The following is a 16,977-nucleotide window of genomic DNA, read 5'->3' on the forward strand; positions in this document are numbered from 1 at the left end:
GCCTTCTGAGAAATGTGTAAATGATTTTGTCTTTGTGTGAACATCATAGAATATACTTACACAAACCAAGAGAGTACTGTCTATTACACACCTAGGCCATTTGGAATAACCTTATGTGACATCTGTAGTTTGTTGACGTAAACACCATTACGTGGGACATCACTACGGTCAAATGTTACCACAGTAAATGGAATACATGTGTTTCTATCTACCCACATACCTGCGTGTTGTGTATTTTATCATTCAAAGAACTAAGTCAGCCCTGTGGCCTAGTGGCTAAGGGAGTTAGATCCAATATGGCTTTTGGTGACTTGACAACATGCTGTGTGCATGTGTGTAGGTGCCTAAAACCTCTGAAGATAGCAAAATGGAGGAAAAAGGATGACAGTGTGACCTTGCCACGTTGTTAGGTGCTTTCTTTGCGTTTCTCTCTAATGAGCACATGTACCCTTAAGCTATGGAAAAGAAAAAAATAATAGATATGTATACAGTGCTTATGAAAAATTCTAGAAGAATATGCATGGAGCTATATATGGAAGATTATTTCTAGAGCATAAAATTAGAGTAGTGCTATAAAATATTTTACTTTTTGTTTTAAATATGTCAAATAAAAAAGAATAAAAGTGAGTAGTGGTGGGATGAACAGTAATTTTTCTTGCCTCTTTCCCAACTTAAAATAAGCACACTTTTAAACATACAAAAATTAAAAATTAATATAATGTAAACATTTATGGCCACAAACTATATATAATTATTAACAAGCTTATTTTCTACTCTCCAAAATTTCCACAATATACATATGTTGTTTTTGTAATTAAGAAAATATATTTGGAAGGAGGACTAATCTAACTCGAAATCAAACAAAACAAAGCATCATAAAAAACTGTTCCTTCCAACCCAGGACAATCAACACAGTTTGCTTGTGTTTAATATGAACCTCAGCTATCAACTCATCCAAATGCATACCCAGTTACTGCTACACACAAAAGTGTGTGACATTAATAGAGGTTTCTTTTAAGAAAATCTTTGATAAATGAATACTTTCTTCTCACCCTGGATAGATCTCTAAGACTTATAAAACTGGATCACCAGTTAATAATTCTACTAAATTTCTCTAGAACCTCTCTCTCCTTTACTCATGTTGGCCCTTTTTCTCTATTATATAATTGTGTTGGAAAGTCTAGCGTTAGCTAAACAACACCTTCATCTACACACAGGTTCCCGTTTCAATTTGGTGAAGTTATTGTTGATGCAAGCGATGCCACTTTAATAGCCTATTCCAAAGTAGTGTGAATAAAAGTGTAGGCCCATATTTAATGACTCATTGCTGTTAAAAATCATTGTCTTAGGAAACTAGGTAGTTTGGGTTCTCTCAACTATGACTTATGCTGTCATCTGAACCTTAGTAAGATATCATGAAAAAATCCATAAATTCAATGTTGGAATATAGTGTTTCACTAAGAGTGATTTCATTCTTGTCCACAATTCTGACAGTGTGGTAAAGCAGTTTCTCTCTATAAGACCACCACCCCAACCTCCTAAGTATGGTTTTATGGAAAACAATATTTTTCCTTGTCTTCTCTTCATTCCTTAGCTGATCAACAGTGACAGAAATCTGACTTTACTGACCAAAGTGTGTATGTGGCACCACATTTAAAGGCATAGTTCTTTAATATCATTTAGACTGTATTTATCTGTGGAATACTGTATTTATCTAAAATTTGGACTGTCAGGCAGAATTGAGAAAATAAGATCTGACTCCTAAAATCTAGACTCCCCAAGAAGAATAAATATCTTAAAATGTAAATGGATCTTTCATTCACAAGGTTTTTTGTTTTGTTTTACTGTTTTCTGAAAGTAGAATCAGTAAATTAAGTAAAGCTCTTTCTTTACCTTCTGAAAGTTCTCCTGAATTTCACTTGGTACTGCTTGTCATTTTATGATTCAGAATGGACCCATCAGAAGTGGGAATCAATTTGCTCTCGTAAACAAGTTCTGTCCTAGGTGCTGCTTTTGTAAATCACAGGTTTCTAATTTCATTGAAAGTCGTTTTTCTTATTTAAGTGACGATATGGATTACTAACATCCTAATTAGCTTATCATTAATAAATATTCTCGAATGTTACAATGTTGAGGGAAAGTAAATACACATTCATAGTTATGATGCATATAAGAGGACATCAGGGACCAGTAGATGGTGTAATGGTTATGTTGCTGGAGTCCCAGATCTGGTGGCTTAAAACTCACACTGGGGACCAGTGGCTGGCGTCATGGCTATATCGCTGGATTCCCATGTAGTCAATAGTGGCTCGAGTCCTGGATCCGGTGGCTTAAACTCATGCTGGGTGCGTGTGTGTGCATGACCAAGATCCCGAGAGGAGAATGGAGAAGGGATTGCGGCATGGCCATCCTCCATTGGGGGTGGATTTCTCACTTCTGGCGAGAAATCTGTCTCTCTCTATCCTTCTGGCGAGTGCATGTGCCCTTATAGCAAAAACCTCTCAAAAACAAACAAACAAAAACCTCACACTGAGTGCATTTGTGTGCATGCCCGGAATCCTGAGAGGAAGATGGAGAAGGGGTTCCGGTGTGGCCATGCCCCCGGGGGTGATTTTTGCTTTCTGTCTCTCTGTCTCTGTCTCTCTGGCGAGCACACATACCTTATAACAAAAGTTTCTCTTAAAAGTTCATCTGGTTAACAATCCCACCTTCTGCCCTCATTCTATTGGCAAGTAATTAAGGTAATTCATAACACTAGCTGGAATTGAATACTGGCTGAAGCAAATGCTCACATCTCTGTGCATTTCACAATAACAGCTGAGGCTATTTCCTGGTCAAATTTTCAAGACAGCAGGCCACATCTTAGAGCTTAGGAGGCAAATAACCTATTTCAACAAATCAAGCTAAAGTAGATTGCTTACCTGAGCACAGTGTAATGCTTCCTGAGTGAACAGATGTGCTCGGATCACAGGGTAATTTCTTCTGTTTCCGCCCTCCACTACATCTCCTCTGTCCTTTACTCATTTTGCCCACTTTATACATTATTTATTGAACATGATAAGTCTTTGTTAGATAAATAATATCTTTTTATGTACTCAGGTTCCCATTTTAATTTTGAGAAATCATCAGTAATACAAACAACACCACTTCAAAATGTAACATTCATCCCTTTTTCAGTGCCCTAAACAAACTTTAACAGGCTGTCTGTATAAACAGATCTAATATCCCCACAAACTTAATGAAAATTTAATTTTTTAATTAGATTTTTGCCAAGGGGCACATGCTCTCACCAGAGAGAGACAGAGAAAGTGGGAAATTGAGAAATCCTCCTCTCCAGGGAGGACGGCCAGGCACAATCCCTTTTCCTCCATTTTTTCATTGGGATTTTGGGCATACATACATACATACGTGCCTGGCATGTTTTCCATACCACCAGTCCTGGACTCAAACTGGGAAATTGGCCATATATAACCCAGTGCCTTAACCACCGTGCCATCAGCTGGCCCTCAGGAAAATTTAATTCTAATAGAGTTCTTAGCTCTGGCCATTCTTGTGAAATTACTTGGAAAAATGATTGCAAAGTATTTGAAGAGAGAGAGTGACCTTATCAGAACAGGAGCTTGTGGGAACTGTACTTCAAGAGCTACAGGCCCAGATGGGAATCCCTTCTACAATGCAAGGTTGTTCATGGATGGGAATGGAGAGAAGCGAGGCCACTCTGGAGTTGCAAGGTAGATGGAGTGCTTGTCAGAGAGCCAAGGACGAGATGTCTCCTCTGATACCTGCTCCCTTTTCTTAGTCTTCATAAAGCATAACTTTGTAGTGGCCTCACTTCACATATATCAGATATATTGATGCATTAAAGTGCACCCATACGGTGATTAAATAATGTTGTTAAAAAAAGAAACAATTTCAGAAAGTCTAACCTTATTTGAATTAAAAACAAGCCCACATTTATGACTGTACACTCAGTTTGAAAATAATAAACAATTTTTTTGACTGAAAAGTTGCTAGGTACTATAATATGGTATGTGTAAAAAAAGAAAATATCATAAACATAATAAACCATGTATTTTTAATTCCAAGGAATCCACTGTGAATGTGAAGCTTAGTAAATCTGTAGAGTATCATACTATGAGTTACAACACCCATTTGACACACACACACACACACACACACAAACTCGCCAACAACTTAGGGGATGCATAATAACACAATCAAATTTGAGTCTAAGACTTCTTAGATCAGCTCTTTACTTTGTTCCTTATTATAGGATATTAACACAGTGCCACTCAGTTCTGAATTTTTAGCTTCCTCTATCATTCATTATTTGTCATTCAACGGGTACAAACAAGCTTTAGTTTAAAGAAAGCAAAACAGATCTAGGCTTGAATTAACAATATTGTATAAAACATCCATCAGTAGGAATTGTGTTTTTCCCTCTGATGAAGCACTTGATATTCTTTATTTTAGAAGATAACAGTATTTTTCTTACCCTTAGTCACTTTATGTCTCCCTAATAAGAAACTTGGTCACTGAGATTTAGAATAGGTAATGTTTTAAAAGATATAACATTTTGTTTCATGTTCCCCTTTTCCTGCCCTTGCTTCCTTTACTTTTCTTTTTCTTCTCTCCCTATCTACCTTTCTGAGTACCATAAACACAGCAAACAGGAAGTTAAAGGACACATCTTTCCTTTGCTAATAGGATGAAAGATGTTTAAGTTCACCTGTTTATTAATTCATTCACTTTAAAAGATAAGAAACTAAGTTCTCTTCAGACTGGTGTCATTGAAAACAATCAACTTTGCTAACCCCATAAAAGTAGTAGTCATAGACTATAGCTCTTCCAAAATTTGATGAATTACATTCTTTTTGCTTCATGATCTTATTTCAGATTTACACAAAGATCTTAATTTCCTTTCAGATTTATGCTTGGGTGAATTTTAATATTATTAAAATAAAAAAGCAGGATGAATAAAATGGTTTGAAATAAAGTGATACAATCAATTCTCACGATAGTATCAATCAAGCTATAAAACTTGTGGCAAAGACTATTACAGACAAGACGTGTGCTACCTCTTACCTGGCGTTTGAAAATTAAGGCGCCTCAGTTCTACAGGGTCTGTTGGATGGTGAGAAGGGACCTCCTTACTGTTTGGTATACTGCTTTTCCTAGAGTCGGTCTCTGCCCTCTTCCTATAGGGAGAAAATTAAAGTGAAAGGATAAATGAAAAAACAATCAAAACAGATTGAAGTAGAGAGTTGCCTTCCCAGCCCCCCTCCCCCCACATTTTCGGTTTTAAAACTTTCAAATAGGCAAGCTTTGTGTCTTCAGGATACTTTTCTTCCCTTGTCTAAACACTTTAAACTGTTTCCTCAGGTTTGAAATTTTTGTTTAAGTTGTGATCCTGACGTCCTCTTTTAGCCTTAGAACTAAAAAATTCAGTGACGCTGCCTTTAGGCTCTAAGGGGGGTGTTAGTGAGATATACTCTGGCCCTTATTCAGAAATTTCCTCTTATCCACTAGTTCTATTTGCAAGGACCAGGCCAGGATGCACACAGTTGCCAACACTAAGGACTACTGCTCCCTTCCTAACAAATACAGCTGGTGGCTACAAAGTGGAGAAGCATTTCGCTTTTTCATAAGGCAGGTAAATATGACAAGTGTACATCTAAGATGCTAAGCTATCCTCACGCCTAGAAGTAAAAGAAGGACCACACCAGACCCACATCTTTCTCTTTTAAATGCGAGAAAAGAGTATTGCTGGTTGTTTACAGTGTTAAGGTAACTGTGATCCATATTTTGTTAATGGAAGTCAATCACAGAAAGATCAGAGGAAAAGTAATTTCATGTAGTGGTGGTCCCACTCTCAGTGATCATTCGAAATACTATTAACAGTGCCTTGTAAAAAATGTGATTCCTCGGGACCAGCAGTTAGTGTAATGGCTATGTCGATGGACTCCCATGTAGTCGACCACAGTTTGAGTCCTGGACCCAGTGTCTTAAACTCACGCTGGGCGCGTGTGTGTGTGCGTGCCCAAGATCCCGAGAGGAGAACGGAGGAGAAGGGATTGCAGTGTGGTCATCCCCCCAGGGGGGTGATTTCTCGCTTTCTGTCTCTCTCTCTTTGTCTGGTGAGCGCACACACCCTATAGCAAAAACCTCTCCACAAAAAAAAAAAAGAAAGAAATGTGATTCCTCATACAACTTATTTGATCTTTGTTCTTTGTATTAAAAGCTACCCAATAGCTTTATTAAATACCCTTGTTTAAGCAGTCATTCTTTAGTTTTAACAAATTTCTCAGCAAAAAATGTCAGATTTGTTCATAAGATTTTTTATTGATTTTTAAAAAATCTAATTAATCAGAATGATAACAACCTTTCAACTTGAATTAGATTAAAAACTCATTTAACAAATGGAATTTTTTTTCAAACAGTGCTTTTCTCCAAGTACTAATTTCAGTGATCTCTAAGTTAGAGTCATAATCCTAACATCTCACCCCTGCTCAAAGCAAAACCATCCCTACCTGGGGAAAAGGTATTGCAAAGCATCTGGGGTTCCTCTCCCCTTCACATTTTGACTTGAGTGTGCTACAGCTCATTAGCACTGCTGTGGCAATGGCTGTCATTCAGTGCCACCCAGGTCATTCTATGGTTAGCCAGAGGGCTCCTGCTAAATACTCTCTTACCATCTCTGCCCATCTGTATAAAATAAAACTAACCAGGGGACAAAAGGAAGATTGATGGAAAGTGCACCTGATTTGCAATGCCTGTGGCAAAACATCCTCGATAGAATACGTTTTCTTGCATGAGTTCCATTAGACACCTTGCTTCCTCAGTACCTTGGACTAATATGTCCCAGGGATTCTATTTTATACTTATAGGACTCAGAAACAGCCTTAGGACAGAATGTACAGTCAAGACCCACTGCCAGTCAAAGGTGAGCAGTGATTTTGAGACACGCTGAGGGGACCAGCAGTTCTGGTCACATGGAGTGGAAATGAGAAGGAGAGGAGCAGATGAGATGGAGGGCTGGTGAAAAAGACAGAAGCAGGATGAGAAAGAGGGGCTCAGAGACCATAAAATGAGAACATGAGGTCAGCTTCAGAGTAGAAAATGTCACTGTATCCATGCTATGGGCATTTGCTTCACAACACTGAAAGATTCATGTTACCACCAAAGATGCAAAATCGAAATGGGTTAATGAAATGTCACGGAGTACAGCTAGCCAATCAATCCCACGTGAAGGTTTACTTCCAGTAATACCCGTGGCCCTTCTCAGGTTTGGGCCTTTTCACAGAGGCTGGCACTGATGCATCTCTTTCCCAGACCTAGTAACTAAAACCTGGATTTTTCTTCCTTCTCAGAGTGGCTCTGCTGTTACTCTTTTAAGACTATGAAAACCAGAAGTATTTGTATAAAGAAAGTCCTTCACTGTTGCAGGTACTGTGGGTCAACCTCCTTATCTTCTTCCCTAAGACTGAACTGAGTGACACTGAACTGGACAGGTAAAAGAGAATACTCTCCGAAGAAATTTTGCCCATTTCTCTGGTGCCAGGAAAGATGGAAATCACATGTGTGGCCAAGATAGGACTCTCAGGAAACCCAGGGCATGGGCTTAAAATTACAAGTGACAACTGTAATGAAGTGGTAGGGATGTCCTGAAGTCCTGGCTAATAACTAACTTCTCCGTTACTGTTTGTTTGTTCCAATGAAATGACCTTCAAGACCTAAGACTTCCCCAACGCTAGCCAGGTAGAAAACCAGCTGCTTGGATTTGTTTTGCTTAGTTTTGTTTTGATGATCACAGAATGGACAAATTTGGGCTCTCCACATGTTTATAACATTATCTTTGAGCATGTATGTGCTATGAAGGTTTCCTAACAAACACAGGGGTTTTAAGAAAAACCTGGAAAATAAGAGTTTTGTCACTAGTGGTAATAATAGGAAAACACCTTAAGAAATGAATTTACTGTCTTAAAATAGTAAAAGACAGATGATGGTGTAAACTGGGCGAAACATGAATGAAAAAAGTGCTATTCTACAGTCAGGAGGTTTTCTTTTCACTATTTTTCTCCTGGCTGTCATCCATGGATGGAAGCCAGAACAAAGGGAGACTGGGTGGAAGATCATATTTATGATCTTGAGATAAAGCTATTCAGACATATAGGAACAGGCTTTTGAAAAGAAGATACACTTATTTGAAATCTCGACTTTAAATATTCAAAGAAATCAGTTCGAACACTTCACGATTCTGATACCATTAATAATGTAATCCCAACTCTGTCAGGAAGTGCTGTGGGTCAACAATGAACCCTCTTCTCAACTTCTTTCTTGAGAAACAGAAGAGGATTAGAAGATGATGTCTAAGTTTTGGGCTAGGCCTCTCCCTATCACAGAACAGGAGGGCCATGATTAAGTTTTAAATACAGGCAGTGATATAGTGTAAGGTACATCTTTTAAGTATATTAGGTAGACAGAGCAAAGTATTGGCTAAAATAAATAAATTAAATATTTTTTTTCTGCTGGGTTAATGGCAACTAGTGCTTTTGAGAAAAAATTATGCTCTCATGTAGTTTTTGGAATTCTATCCTTGAAAATGTGGCTTGCTGACTGCTGGAAAGTGATTTCTACGAAAATACATAGCAGTGTTTGAATATGTTAGTGTGTGTCAGATCACCTAGGAGGGCGTGTGCTGGGATGAGCCCTGGAGAGCATCTGATCAGCAGGTCTCGGTAAAGCCTAAGAATTTTGTCTTTTTATCAGATTCCCAGGTGTTGCTGAGGCTTCTGCTGGCCCAGGGACCATTCACTGTGAATCACTGGAATATAAAATTGGCAGGAAGCAGATGATCTGAGATATTTTTCTTGGTTTCCTTTTAATCAGGACTTTAAATACAAGGGGACTTCAAGAAGTTCATGGAAAAATACATTTAAAGCATGAGTTAATTTTGGTAGAAAAAATTTGAAATCCAGTTTTTTGAAAATATGCACTTTCCATAAACTTTCTGAAAACCCTCACATTAATACGTGTGTGTGAGTTAGAACACCAGAAGGTTAGTGTGGACCAATCATTCAATAATCACATAGTATATTTTAGTTATTATTATTGCTATTAGTATTCAGGGTTAGAAGACATGGATAATAATTTGGAGTGAGGTAAGAGTTTTCACTAAGGCACTGCCATCAGTATTTGAGGTGACCTATGATCCAACTTAAAACTGATCGTCATTAAAAACAAACAGAACAAAACAAAACAGCTATGAGACGTCTCACATCTCTGCTCTGCAGACACATTAACACATTTAACCTTGACCACAAACAAAACTCAGAATCTGGTTTTACAGCCTTCTAAAAGAGGCTTTAAGTGAAAATAAGCAGATTTTATTTTTTCTTACAAGTATTTATTTTTCCCAGAATTACTTGAATATCAAAACTACCATGTCCACATTGGTTCTGCCCATTTTCTGCTTGCCAGCTGTTATCTTTTGCATCCAGCCCCCACCCTCACCTCTTTAACGCATCCAAAGTCTGTCAGTATTTTATTTACTTTCTTATTGAGCATTAAAGAGATTTGTTCTCTTTCCTCACCTGTCAGGTTTACTGCTCCATTTTAATGCAGCAAAAAAGGAAAAAGAAAGGCTAAATGTTAGTTGGCCAATGGTAACAAGAGTAACCATGACAACCAAGGTTTAAAAAATAGTGCTCACAGCAAGGACACATAACTGACACACAATAGGAAACGACAGCATATTAAAATATTTGAAGAACTCTAATCACAACGTAAATGGAGGACAGGAGATTACACTGTTGAATAAAGTGTATGTGTGTGTGTGTATCTTAATGTCACATTTACTCTCATCCATCATCTACAAAATACTGCTACAATTAATTATATTCCAAGAAGTATTTGATGGTAGAGATATAATTTGATTTTTATAAAACATGCCATGAGAAAAGTATTAATATAATTAACAGGAATATAGTATCATTCCATAAAAGAAACTCATTCATTTAAAATAAAGTCTTTAGTTAAGAGCTATGTTATTTCTTTAATGATATAAAAAATCTGCACATTGCACTGAACTGCACAAAAATTTACATAATTTGGTAATATACCACAAAGTAATAAAGGGGTAGAAATGATTTCTTCAAACACCTCTTGACAAGGTGATCATAAATCTTTTTTCCAATAAAGGATTAAATACATTTTCAGTTTTGGAAAATATAATATTCATCATTATAAATCTACAGAGCATGACCCATCTACAAAGCTGGGCCAATCTAGGGAAGCATTTTATTAGCAGTCATTGACATGACAGATATTTCCTAATCAAAGAGGTGCTGTTGTCTGTGAACACATCTAGCTCATGCTCACAGATACTTTACCTGGGATAACATGTTGATTACTTTCAGTAACTATATTATGTTTTTACAAAGTATAATCTTTCCAGAAAAATAAGCCTAACCAATTTTTACTTTGAGGCAAACTGCAAAGTACTTCGAGTGAGTTCCTGATTACAAACATTAAAGTATTAAGTCTTTATTTTTTCAGTTTTCTGGAGGGCTAATGTACTCATAGGAGAGAAACAGAGAGAAAAGGAAATTGAGAAAGTACTCCCTCTTGGGGGATAGTCATGCCACAATCCCTTCTTCTCCGTTTCTCCTTCCTTTTGGGATTTTAGGCATGTACACGTGCCCAGTATGTTTTTCAGGCCACTGGTTTCAGACTCCATCTGATAATCATCCACATGGGATTCAGTCACCTTAACCACCATGTGACCAGCTGGCCCCTCAATTTTTCTTAATACCAATAAAACATATATTCAGGTTGCTGAAGTATCTGGGCACTATGAGATAATCCAGTCCATCTCCTTCCAGAAATTAAAAAAAAAAAATCCACATTTAAATACTATAAACACAAATATACAAAGTGAATGATGAAAATGATATCAAGCACACTAGTTATTTATTTATTTTTTTTTGGAGAGGTTTTTGCTATAGGGCGTGTGTGCTTGCCAGAAAGACGGAGAGAGACAGAGAGACAGAAAGCCAGAAATCACCCCCCAGGGGGGATGGCCACGCCACAATCCCTTCTCCTCCATTCTCCTCTCGGGATCTTGGGCACGCATGCACACGTGCCTGGCCTGAGTTTAAGCCAGCAGGTCCAGGACTTGAACCGTGGTCAACTACATAGGAGTCCAGAGACACAGCCATTATGCTAACTGCTGGTCCTTAGTTAAGTATTTTTATTCATAATTTTAAAATGATTTACCTAATGTGACAAGTCTGAAAAATTTTCTGTACATGATTTTAACTTGCTCATCTTTATTAACTTTACAAGGGGATCAGTTGTAGGAAATCTATCTGTCTGGATGAAAGGTAATCACTTAGTAAATTATCAGTTTTGCTATTAAAAGGCTGTCTGTATATTCAAACGTATATCTAATGTGAGATTCACTTCTTTTATAGAAATACCAGTCTCACCACACACATGGTTATGTATATGGTACAAATGTGAAGCGCAAGTCAAGCGTTGTACTAGGGGCAAAGGATGAAGTATGGACCAAGACAGAATCCTGGACCCAGAGTTCAGCAGAGACAGAGTCAAGAACATGGGCAATTTCAGTAATGCTGTAGGTTCTACAACAGACCAGTAGAAAGTACTGTAAGAGCATAGAAAGGGGAAACCCGAAGGCAACCTGAACTGGTAGAGATGAGAGAAACAGGTGGAGGTGCCCAGAGACACTTTGATTTGGTATGCAGCAACTTAGCTTACTCGTACAGGATGAGTTAGAACAAGCCAGGGAAAGTAGCATGGCTGGGGAATGAGAGCAGAGGTGGCCCAGGCTGAGAGTGGGGTCTGTTCAAAGGTCAGAGGCAAAATCGCTTAGCATTGTATGGTACAGTTGGATGTGGCAGAAATTTCTTCATAGCATCTCAAGATATTCTGGATTGCATTTCTCTTTTAGATGAGATGTTAGAACTATATGTAGGATTGACAGGAAAATGGGAGACTAAAGAAGCAAAACCTGCTGAGTTCCAGCGTTGGAACAGGCAAAGCAGAAGTCTGTTTTTTAGTTACTTCTACCCCAAGGCCTTCACAAGAACATTTTGAGGTGGGGATGGAAACTGTTTATTCTCTCCACAATAACTATTTGGGCTAGACTACTAATTAATTCAAAGACAGTAATTTTGCCTAAGGTGTGTCTTAAACTTCACTCACCTCCTAATCTACACTATCTTTTCCATCCTACAAAATAAACACCCCATCCATCTTGATATACTTTTCTATAATCAGGTAAATGTTTCAGTTTTAAATATTTTCTTTCTATATAAATGAATTTTTTGAGTTATGCTACTAATGACTGAAAAGCCTATGTATGTAACAGATGTAGTGGGTCATCGGAAAAGTCATGATGCATTTTTGCATAGAAAAACAGAAAAATACATTATGATTTTTCCGATGACCCAATATATGGTAAAGGAACATCTGAGAATGTTTAATTGCTTGACAGAATTTTAAAAATATTTATTTATTTATTTATTTCTTACAGAGGCCAATGGATAAAGGGCAGTGTGGAGTGAGCCTTATTTAAAACAGAGACATGCACATATACATGACAGAAATAATATAGTACTACTTCTATTATCTAGGTTTTACAGTTCTCAGATTAGAGAACATTGTTATTAAAAAGGTTTAATGATCTAGTTTACCTACTTATTTGAAAAATATGGAAATCAAGGCCTAGATTCTAACATGTCTCATATCTTTCCACCCTGCATATACTATTCACAAAGCTAGGACATAAACTCAGGTTTTTTCACTCATAGTCTAGTGTATTTCTAAACCTTCCTACCATATTCTCTCTAAACTGACATTTTAAAGATCACTACATACATCATATATGGAGGACAAAATTTAAAAAAAAAGAACAAAAACACAGTGGAAGAAAATTTATAGCACTAAGGACCTACCAAACATGTTTTAATTTTCTGATGGTTCAGAAGGTATTCTGGGGCCTTTGAAAGCCTCAGTGATGTTTTTTTCTCACTGATTATCAACCTAGTGAAGTGGTACAAATTACTAGATTTAAAACAATATCCAATGAACAGAACCCCAGATAAAAGAGTCTAGTACCTCCATACTAATATAATTAGTAGGATTAGATTTCAAAGTCTCCTCAGAGGGCTGAGCAAAATATACCTCTTTACATCAAGGAACCATCCATAGCTACAGATTCACTTCTAATGCAAGCATCTTGTAAGCAGGTGAATATGATAAAGGGGATTATCCAGACAATGGGAGTCTATCATCTTTTATACTCATTTTCTTCTCAAAATACTGCCTGCATATAGAAAGTAAAATGCTTTAATAATAATGATGAAGATACTTTTAATTTTGAGCCATTACCAGTGACTTGTGTATAAACTGAAAGGCATCTAAAAAGAAGGACTGAAGTATTTATTATATAATTAACTTTGCTCAGAATCCAAGCTATAAAAGACCCTATTCACTGGGCACAGAAAATTTCCTCTTGAACTGCCTCATGATAATCAAGAAGGACATTGTTGGGTCTACTTGAATTTCAAGTCAGGAATGTTCTTTACTGCTGAAGCAAGCATTTCTATTTCAGAAATGCTTCATGGGCCTTCAGATGGTTGGCTAAATATACTTAGCATTCGAGGATGTGTGCATTTTCCAACAATTGCATTAGACGATGCTTACATATGCACACACTAAAATGCAACTCTTTTAACAGAGTCATAAAACCTTAAAATACGATGCTCTTTTTTGCAGGATTAGGAAAAACTATAACTGGGCTTACTTTTTTCAAGTACATGGAGATGAAGAATACAATAATAAATCTTTTTAAAATTTTTGGAGTTAGTCTTCTTTCTTCCTCTAGATATAACTGATTTACAGATACTGTACATCTATCTGTTCAGCGGAATAACTTAAAGATAGCCAGATACTTTAAAATTAACAGCAATTAAAAAAATAAGGCAGATGTTTAATCTACTTCCAATAATCACAAAATGTCATGTGATATAGTTTAGAAGTATGCTTGTCAATAGGCACTTGTTTTCTGATCTGAGTCCCTGATTAAATATTTCCTAGAAACAATTAGAATTTTAGGTTTGCCTTTTTTTTTTTTAAATTGCATTTTCTTCTGATAATAAATGCAACACATGAACAGCAAAGGGCACCAGCTCTTGCTTGGATTGAAACAGGATCCATAATTATTCTGGGGCAGGAAGGTACCCTGTACTTCTAGCATTTATCTTTACACACGAGAGGTAATAAAATTCAATGGGCTTATTAAGATACACACTGATAAAATATGGATTGGTATTTGAAAACTCAAACTGTCAGCCAAAAGCAAATTTTGGCCTTCAATCACTTGCTTTTTTCAGCTATTTTAAGGTACTGCTAATTGGATGATGACAGTGATCGGGGTGGGGGGGAAAGGATGGATATTTCTCTCATTCTTGCTAACTCTAAAATAGACTAGACAAGCTAAAGGGTTAAAGTTATGGTTAGGGGAATTTGTCCTTCATTTTCTCAAGTCCCTTTTTATGCTTAATATAATGGAATAGAGGTCATTAGAGAAAATTTCTCAAAGAAGTGTTTTGAAGGATTTTTTTTTTTTTTTTGAGTCAAGGTAAGAGTTTATGGGGTGAAAAGGCTATCCTAGGAACATAAGAACAAGGGAATGTAGGTAGAAACTAGAATACAAAATCCAGAGAGCTATTTGTATGGGTCGGAAAAAAATGACTGGAAATAGGATTCTAAGAGTGAGTATGTAAGCAAAAGAGGAAGACAGTCTCATTTGATTTTGAAGCCCCCAGATACATATAGGAAGAGAAAGGGGAACGGAAAGAGAGAGAGAAGCTATTTTGTAGTAAAGGGAACAGATCATATTCTAGCAGCATCCCAAAATGACATGCTACAAAGGAAAATGGGACACGAATGAAAGTTTTATGGAAATAAAATCTGGATTAGAAGAAAAGAGAAAGTGATATAAAGGGAGATAATTCAGAATTTAGTCATTTTAAATATTTCAGAGTACATTATGTATATTGATGTTTATAATTTTGTATTTTTATAATATGATTTTATTTTTAAGTCAAAGGATTTGGGGAAAGAATTACTAATATTAATTATCCAAAAGACTGGACAATGATCTAGGGAAAAGTTACATACATGTAATAGATGCAGAAATAGGACTGAAAAAGGGTGGCAGATCAGGAAGGACTGGGTAGATATAGATTATCTGTGTCCTAACTACAGCTGAAGTCACTAAATAGATGACACATGGGAGTACTGAAGACTGAGGTAATATTTTTTAAAAGAGTAAAATGTACTTTCACTTCCCTTTTAGGACACAAATGGGAATTTATCAATGAAGATGGAGAATAAGAGCTAGAGAAATAGTGGGGAAAATTCATTCTCTCTTTTCTTTTTTTCTTCTTTAGTTCTTCATTTTATACTTAATTTAGGTAAATTCTGAGAAATAGATTCAAAGAAATATCTCAGCACATGGGAAAATTAGATTTATGAAATGGAAATAAATGTCAACTTTAGAATAGTGTTTTGAAAAACATGTTTTAATGTAGCAAGTAATTATCTAAAACAATCAAATTCAGGCTTGCATAGAGTCATCTGCTGGAAGCACAATAATGTCTGAAATATCAAAAGTGATGATCCTGCATGAAGCAGCATGTGGACACAGGCATGCTGGACAACAGAAGTTGTACCACATGCAGAATAAGTTTCTGAATACCTCAGTCCTTACATTTTGTTCTAACTCTAACAGAAACATTTTTCTAGCAATTACTGAGGCTGTGTTGAAATATTGCTACTAAGAGCAACCACATAATGACCACAGAACAATGAGCAAGTCTTTGAAAATATGGTAGCCCTCCAAATTACAATAGAAATATTGGGCAAACCTACCTTTTATAAAGAAGTATAGCAATGACAATGCAGATGATAAAAACCACTGCAAGGACAGGACCTACAACCCAGATCAAGCCTTCTTCTTCATCTGTGATGGGCTGCGGATCCAGGTCCATTGACACGACAGGGTCGGAGTAGGGGCTGGTTGCATACATCTTCTGAGAAAAAGCAGAGTCTATTTTAGTTAAAATAAACACTGGAACACTAGACTGTATCTTTAGCATTGGAAAAAAGCAAAAAACGCAGGACACAGTGTATTTGCTAAGTATTAGGTAGTTGGAAAAGTCATGACGTAACTTTCTGTATTTCTCTATGCAAAAATGCATCATGACTTTCTCGATAACCCAATATATAAAATAGTATTAGTAAAATAAAGCAGGGAAGGGAAGAAAAAGAAGAAAATAGTTTTACAGTATGTTACCTTATAGGGTGAAATATTTTATAAGAATCATCTCTAATGGTTTAAGCTACTTCACAGATACTTTTTCATTAGGCTCTATCTAAAGAGTTTTCAGAAAGTTCATTGAAAGCACACATTCTGAACCCAATATATAAAATAGTATTAGTAAAATAAAGCAGGGAAGGGAAGAAAAAGAAGAAAATAGTTTTACAGTATGTTACCTTATAGGGTGAAATATTTTATAAGAATCATCTCTAATGGTTTAAGCTACTTCACAGATACTTTTTCATTAGGCTCTATCTAAAGAGTTTTCAGAAAGTTCATTGAAAGCACACATTATGAAAAATCTGTGCACGGATTTCAAAAATTTTTGTGTCAACATAAACTAGTACCTTAATTCACTTTTCAAAACTTTTTGAAGTACCTTCATATATAGCATTTTCAATGATATTATGAAATGTAAAATGATAATTAACCAGTCATAAATGTTCATTAAACATTTATATAGTGCCAGTGTGTAAGATATTTTGTGAAAATCAAAAGAAATATTAAAATAACAGCCCCTGAGGCATTATTGCCCAGTTTCTTTTTTTTTTTTCTATAGGGCCTGT

General features: G+C 36.4%; 1 protein-coding gene across 24 annotated transcripts in view; it reads right to left on the reverse strand.

Annotated features, from left to right (window-relative positions):
* Positions 1 to 16,977, reverse strand: part of PTPRD (protein tyrosine phosphatase receptor type D) — a 457,704-nt gene that overhangs the window by 131,711 nt on the left and 309,016 nt on the right. For 11 of the 24 annotated variants that reach the window (XM_027772778.1, XM_027772777.1, XM_027772776.1 and 8 more), the window contains 3 exons: positions 15,964 to 16,124; positions 9,594 to 9,605; positions 5,086 to 5,198 (listed from right to left, as the gene is read on the reverse strand). In XM_027772778.1, coding sequence (XP_027628579.1) covers positions 5,086 to 5,198; positions 9,594 to 9,605; positions 15,964 to 16,124 — 286 coding nt within the window. The remainder of the gene's footprint in view (positions 1 to 5,085; positions 5,199 to 9,593; positions 9,606 to 15,963; positions 16,125 to 16,977) is intronic. The other 13 variants (XM_027772782.1, XM_027772788.1, XM_027772779.1 and 10 more) reach the window with 3 other exon arrangements.

Source organism: Tupaia chinensis, unplaced genomic scaffold (genome assembly GCF_000334495.1).
Source record: "Tupaia chinensis unplaced genomic scaffold, TupChi_1.0 Scaffold000298_1, whole genome shotgun sequence".
In the NCBI taxonomy this organism is placed as follows: Eukaryota; Metazoa; Chordata; class Mammalia; order Scandentia; family Tupaiidae; genus Tupaia; species Tupaia belangeri.